This window comes from Notothenia coriiceps, unplaced genomic scaffold (assembly GCF_000735185.1).
Source record: "Notothenia coriiceps isolate Sejong01 unplaced genomic scaffold, NC01 NC01_scaffold00015296, whole genome shotgun sequence".
NCBI lineage: Eukaryota > Metazoa > Chordata > Actinopteri > Perciformes > Nototheniidae > Notothenia > Notothenia coriiceps.
In genome coordinates this window covers 1-7,041 of record NW_011347997.1, presented here as the reverse complement: position 1 = coordinate 7,041, position 7,041 = coordinate 1, and the positions used below count along the sequence as shown (strand labels likewise).

The window sequence follows — 7,041 nt, the reverse complement described above, 5'->3', positions numbered from 1 at the left end:
AATAAAAGCCCTATTGCATCACTGCTTTTACCAGAGATAATTGTGCTAAGATGCAAGTCAACAGAATAGCTTCCCTTTGCTATCCCCAGGTACCACAAGAGTATGTTTGACTGTGGATACCCTGTAAAAGCTTCCCGTTAAAGGAGGAGGCAAGAAGGTGAAAAAGGAGTAATACAAAACTTACTTTTGGTGATTTCATATATAGAAGTGCAATTGAGATGTCAAAAGCAAATCTAAATATGATATCCTTGAAGATTTGGTGAGGCTTTGATTCATGTTGGATGAATGAGGTGCTGCAATTATTTCTAGCAGTAAATACAATTTTTTTTATACGTTTAAAACCGCTATTTCCCATATTATAGGGCAGGAGAACATATAACGCAAACAACCAAAACAAAAAGGTAATTTGATATTTTTTATACATCCAAAAATATATTTACAGATTTCACATTCAGCTCTCTGTATATAATGTGTCTTTGTGTTTAATAATCGGTCACATGGTCGAAATAAGAGGTAATATGATTGTGTTGATGACATGGTTTATTCTTAAAATACAGTTTCACATTTGAACTTTAAAGTGAGTGTTCAAAGCTTCATGCAGAACAATTTGCAGCTGATAAATAAAGTATAAAAAAAACATGTTAAAATTTAGTAGCAAGATCAATGTCAGTCCTTTCAGTGTCAGCGCCTCTGTTCTTGTAATTCAGTTTGTTGAAATCCTCCATAATCTCTACCATTGTCTTTCCTTTGGTCTCTGGGACAAAATATAACAGGAACGCTGCACTGCAAATGCTGTAAGCAACGAAAATCAGGAAGCAGAACTGTCCTAGTGCATCCTGTTGGATACACAGAAAACATAGTCAAAATAGAGATATAATATATATGAATTATTTGAAATAATGATACATAGTAGGTTTCTCACCACAACGTAGCCGAACAACATCGCCACGAGGAACATGCTAATCCAGTTGACAGTCCCACTGATCACATAAGCAGAAGGACGCCATGCTTGTAGGAAGAGGTCAGCAGGAAGAGCCATAGACACTCCAGCTTAAATAAGATAAAAGAAAAATGTATAAAAACACATTTAAAAGCTTTTTCTCAGGAGGAGAACTGGTAACAGGAAACTTACATGGTCCAAGTCCATAAATGCAGATGACACAGAATATCAGGCTAATGTTCACATAGGGGATCCAGGGATTCAGATCCTGTAGGAAAAGAGAAAGAAATATACATTTGATGTTCTACAAAACATTTAATTTGGAGAAATGTGCACTGTTAGAGTGCTTGTACCTTGATGGACAGCATGACAGTGAGTACACACATGGTGATACCCATCAGTAGATAGCCGTAGCCCATCAGCTTCTTTCTGCCTGCACGGTCTATCAAGAAAGACTGAGACACAACAGAAATGTCAATAAAGTATTGTATTTCTACAGTTATCTTAATATAATACTTTCTAACTTATGTAGTTTTCCAAGTGATGTACACATGTGGAACCTCAACATACAGAAAGAAAAGGCCCAAAAATAATGCACAGAATATTTTTCCTCCAGTAGAAATTAATATTTATTTTCTCCATTATCCTCTTGTCAGATCATGTGTACAATACATTATAGGAAACGTTCATAATCTAAAAACGTTTTTCGCGTGTCCATATTAAAACCTGGATTATTTTAACATCCTTCATGTGTCAGTGTATTTTCACGAGTCAGTTTCATTCTCCTTTGAAGAGATACTCACACACAGCGTCACTGTGAAAAGCTCTGTGGCTCCAAGGCCAATGGCCAAGTAATGCATCTGGTTCTCAGGCACTCCAGACTCACGGAAGAGGTCAAAGGCGTAAAAATACAGCTGGAGGAGAGAAAGAAAATATGAGAGGCCATTAACCGGATCAAGCTGTGTGTGAAAAAGAGATGCCAATGTATTTTTTAGGGGGAAAGCTGAGCTGAACATACAGCGTTGATGCCGCAGAACTGAACCCCGGCACAGGGGATGATCAGAGTCAGAAGCTGCCATCTCACACAGCGAGAGCAGAGGACATCCTTCACAGTCTTCGCCTTCTCTCCCTGAGTGCTCTCTCTCTCTTTCTTCATGTCGTCCAGCTCCAGTTTTAAGTCGTCCTCCTGCCACAGCCACTGCAAAGCTTTCACATAAACACACATCACGCATCATGCTAGAGTTTTAATACTGCGTTAAACCTGTCTGTGCTTGAAATGTTGGACAGTTCACCCAAAGAAAAGACACATTTTCACACATCTGACCTGGGGTGCTACTTATTAATGTAGATAGAACTAGTGCAAGTGGCTAGTTGTAGTAGTTGGGATATCTGCTATAGTAATAATGGAAATAAGAAGCACTTGTTTGTGGTGGTCAAAGTGCAAAAACAGTTCATTTGAAAAACACAACAGCAATATCTCTTTCCAGGATTCATGACCCAAGATTATTAACAGACCTTGTTTTGAGCTGTTTCATGTAGGAAGAGTTTGCAAATATTATTAGCAACATTCATTCATGCCATGATTTTTTTTTGCTACCATGGTTTCAACTCTATCACAGCGTTCAACAACACATCCTTGAATGCAACAGGATGTGTTTGTGGATGTTTTTTGTTTATTTGGATGAGGCAATGGATGAAAGCTCAGTGTCTAAACTTTAAAGGGTATCGGTAAACTTTAGAATCCAGAATGGACACAGAGTCCACTCACCTTTTATGCTGCCTTCAGTGTCTCCTTTGTCAATGTAAAGGTATCTGGGTGACTCAGGGAAGAAAAGCAGCGTCACAAGCTGCAGGATGGCTGGAATACCACTGACAGCTAAGAGGTATGGCCACATGTCTTCTGTTCCCATTATCTCCCTAAACAGTGAAGAACAAAGAAAATCTGTTAAGTAGCAGGAAAAAGGAAATACTGTAGATATTCGAATTGGCCCTTACGTTACAGAAATTAAGATAGCTTACTACGTCACTTTTGCTGCTCTAATGCTGACTAATTATTAAAACAAAGTTGAAAGGTTATTGTGCTTTAGTCCGTTAATGAACAACTAGTATCATGGCATTTGACTGCGTAGGCAAATTTGTTATATATATATAGTTATTCATTTTCTTTCTTTCTTGAAAATATGTTTTTCTCATAAATATTAGAGTGCCATAAATCAGTTCTTACTTGATGCCAATTATTTGACCAATGACCTTTCCAAATCCAATGAATATTGAGCCTGTGAGAGTCATGAAACCCCTGAGTTTCTTTGGAGAACTCTCTCCGAGGTACATGAGGTGCACACTCAAGCCAAGACCTGTGGGGAGAGACAAGGAGAAAAGAGCTATAAAACAATCTGACCAAAAATGCCAACTATACTTTTGATTAAATGAAAAGAGTAGGTCAAAAATAAATGAAAACTCTTGTAATAATTTGTCCCATTATTCCTGACACTCTTTCTCATAATCAGAACATACCAACATTATATCCGTAGAGGAATCTGCCCAGCAAGATCATCTCAAAAGACTTGGCCATTCGACTGAAGAGCATGAGAATGGCAGCCACAATCGCCACTACATTGTTGAACAAGAGAGCTTTTTTCCTGCAAAAACAAAAGAAACAATAAAGATGTTTACACTGCTGACATAAGTTACCTTATGTGTTTTACCCACTTGTTGGCCAAATCTGGTCTGGTTAGCATATTCATTTAGCTTTTGCACAGAGCAAACTATTACATTTTCAACTTTTGTAGCTGAAGAAGGGTGATTTTGGGCAATTGTATTGTGTATAAATAGATTCAGTGGAAGAACAATCCAGAACTTTTATTAAGACTGCCACTCAGTCACTTTAAGATGCAATTTCTTTTTTGTTTGTATGGATTGTATGTTGTACTGTGTATTGTGAGTGTTGTTTTATTTAATTTGTCAGTACCAAACACACATTTCTGAATCTAATTGTCTTATTAAACATGAACATGAATGTTGGCCAACTCTTTTTTTTTGGCTCTCTGTGTCAGAGAGGTTTAAAAACCAAACATTTTAGCAAACATTCTGACGATCTATCTCACCAAACAGATGTCTTTCAGATAATATAATTGGTTAAAAGTGTGTATCTCTATACCTGCCGTAAGTGACGGGAATGCTGCCGCTGTGAAGGGCCCCGGCCAAGGCCCCAAGACTCAACACGGCCACGATGAAGGACCAGATGAGCTGGTTGGAGGAGTCATCCACTGGAGCTCCGTACCTCCACAACCAGGTGTGGTTCACAAAACTCTGAACATGCTGCAGAAAGGTCAGAGAGGTCAGGGGACAAGGTGATCTACTGATCAACCCTGTTTAAAAAAAATGCAATTTACAGTAAAAATATGATTTTAAAATACCATCATTTTTCTAATACAATTGCAACACATGAGTTAACGTTTCCGTAACCACAACAACAACAAAAAGACAAAAACGAATAGAAATCTTACCACTGCTGGAGAAGCGATGACAGAAACTTGAATCCCATACTGAAACGAGCCCCCAATTCCCAACACCATCGACAGCAGATAAAGTCTCCAGTACTGAAGCTAAAATGGTAAATGGAAAATCATATATACAAATTAACCTCCTCTGTTTTTCAACTCGACAACTATAACTGTATTGATTTATCAAGACATATACATGATTTATGAAATATAATGAGTGGGTAGATTAAAATACTTAAACTTTATTTAAAATGTTAAGGTCACTTTCACCTTGACCAACAAGTAGTGTCTTATGTGATATTTAAATGAAAACTAAGAGAGATCAAATGTACTCTTTCATGATTTGTTTACTGTTGATAATTCAAGTAAATGTTTGCTTATAGTACTAGGTAAAATATTAGGACTTTAACTATTATTTTGCAGTGTTATTACTTTTACTTTATTAAATAATCTGAATGCTTCCTTCACCACTGCATGTAAGTGCACACTATGTATTGCTATATACATTATTGTAATGAATGATTAAAAAAACAAATTAAATTGCATTTATTTAGTAATACTGTGGATTACAGGCAAAGATAATCTTATTTCAGAAACAGCACTGAAATCTAAGAAAATGCACCTACCTTTCCTGATGCATCTTCCATCTTTGGTGCTGGCTCTCTGGATGTTGGCTATAGGACAGAGCACGAGAGGACCAGCTGGTTATATGCAGTATGGAAGTAAAGTTACACATAAACTCTGGTTGTCCATTCAGGATGTTAGATCAACATTGTCTTGTTCATGACGTGCGCGATAGGGATGAGCAGACGCTGAACTAGATCCTCCTGGCATGTCTGGTTGATTGTTATAAGAAATATTTTCTCAAAGGTTTAAGCTTTAGTGGGAGGGGATTTTGTTGGAGGACAGAAGTCCAAGTCTGGGCCAGATTATAGGTGTGGGTCTATATAACAAATCCTGACCTCTGCACCAAGATGAATTCCTTAAACTCAGTTAAGCAGCAATTGATGTCATCACACACATTTCTTTGACGTCCTAATCTCTGACCCATAACAACAACTTAATTTCTATTCTAAATGCATGCTCGAACACAATTATCTCCTTAAAATAAGAAATAATACTCTTGTTAAAGAAGGCCCTATTGTGCTTTTGGGGGTTTTCCTTTACTGGTGAGTGTGCGAAAAAGCACGTCCGATCGCCCGGGACGTGTTATTTACAATATCGGACAAGTACATATTTCCATTGACTTGTCCGACGGAAAAGTGACGTTTTTCGCTCATATTTATTGACAAATTATTAATAAATTCAGCTTACAAAAGGCAGAACTCATTCGGAAATTGTCCGTGTCCGCGCGGACCGCAGCTCTCTCCCTCTATGCTCCGGATCAGCTGATCTGTGTCCTCGCACTGTCCTCACAATCCCGGACCCCCAGACTCGGAGGAGCATAGGGATGTCAGTATTGTTTATTTATTGTTTTAAATTGAAGTTGTCTGAAGTCCTTACCACCAGCTGCTCTTGCAGTAATAAGTAGTGTACCTTTCTTACTGTCCAAATGTGCATAATGTAGTGACGGCTTTTTCGTCTTTTGTTTGCTGTTCTCTGTAATTTATATGTTTGTGTTATGTGTTATGTGTAACGTTGCTGCCTTCTTGGCCAGGTCAGCATTGTAAATTAGATTTGATCTCAATGCTTTTTTATCTGGTTAAATAAAGGTTACATAAATTAAATAAATTATGAAGCAGGGTAAAGTACATTATTGAAATGAAAATACTATTTATTTACTTTTACAAACAGTGAGCAGCTGGGCAGCTGTAGCATGTATTGCAGGACATGTGTTGGACAGTCTGTATGGTTGGATTCTGTCTCACAGGCAAGATGCAGTGTAACATCAGAGGAGACTGGGACAGTTGTACATTCTCAAACTGCACCACTTAGAACTAACTAAACAATGCAGAGATCATTTTCATATAATTTTATTCAATAACCGTAACAACATTAAACAGTATGAAGTGATTTGTAAATAGGAATACAGATTTGACTTAATGTTTTCATATATATTTTTCTCCCTGTGAAATTGGCATGGGACTTATTTTTACCCTCTCCAAGAACCGGAATCAAGAACCGAAAAGAACCGTAATCGAAAAGCATAACCGGAATAGTTAAAATCCAAACGATACCCAACCATGGATGTATAATAAGAACCCAACCCTATGTGTGATGCTGTAAAATCTTAAAACCGTGGGAAAATGTAAAATACGATGCGAAGAAGAAGATTCCAGTGGCCCCAATTTTTCTCTTGTCCAGATTGGACAAGTGAAAAATGTATTCGGACAAGTAAATGGACAAGTAGGCCTACTCTCTAAAAACTTTTTCCTACACTGTGTGTTATATAGGCTTTTGTGCATGTAAATTGTTTGCAAAGGCAACAATCACAAAGTGCAGTGCTCCAACAGTATACATCAGGGGTCACCAACTACATTTGTCCAAGGGCCAAAATGTATCCAATAGACACTATCGCGGGCCAGCGGTTTTTATAGTCCACAAGCACGCTCAGGTACTGCGGACCGCATAACGCTTAGCAGACTCTTCACGCTAACG

The 7,041-nt window shown here is 37.9% G+C and overlaps 1 protein-coding gene across 1 annotated transcript; it reads right to left on the bottom strand.

Moving 5' to 3' along the window:
- Nucleotides 1–437: 437 nt before the first annotated feature.
- On the bottom strand, nt 438–5,170 carry LOC104948849 (solute carrier family 2, facilitated glucose transporter member 11-like). Its single transcript, XM_010775069.1, has 12 exons — nt 5,070–5,170; nt 4,447–4,545; nt 4,098–4,258; nt 3,455–3,579; nt 3,165–3,294; nt 2,709–2,857; nt 1,959–2,146; nt 1,744–1,854; nt 1,294–1,395; nt 1,133–1,208; nt 923–1,050; nt 438–836 (listed from the first exon to the last, which is right to left on the bottom strand). Exons 1-12 carry the CDS (start codon nt 5,088–5,090, stop codon nt 642–644), a joined length of 1,485 nt encoding a protein of 494 aa, XP_010773371.1. The 5' UTR covers nt 5,091–5,170; the 3' UTR covers nt 438–641.
- Between the last annotated feature and the right edge of the window lie 1,871 nt (nt 5,171–7,041).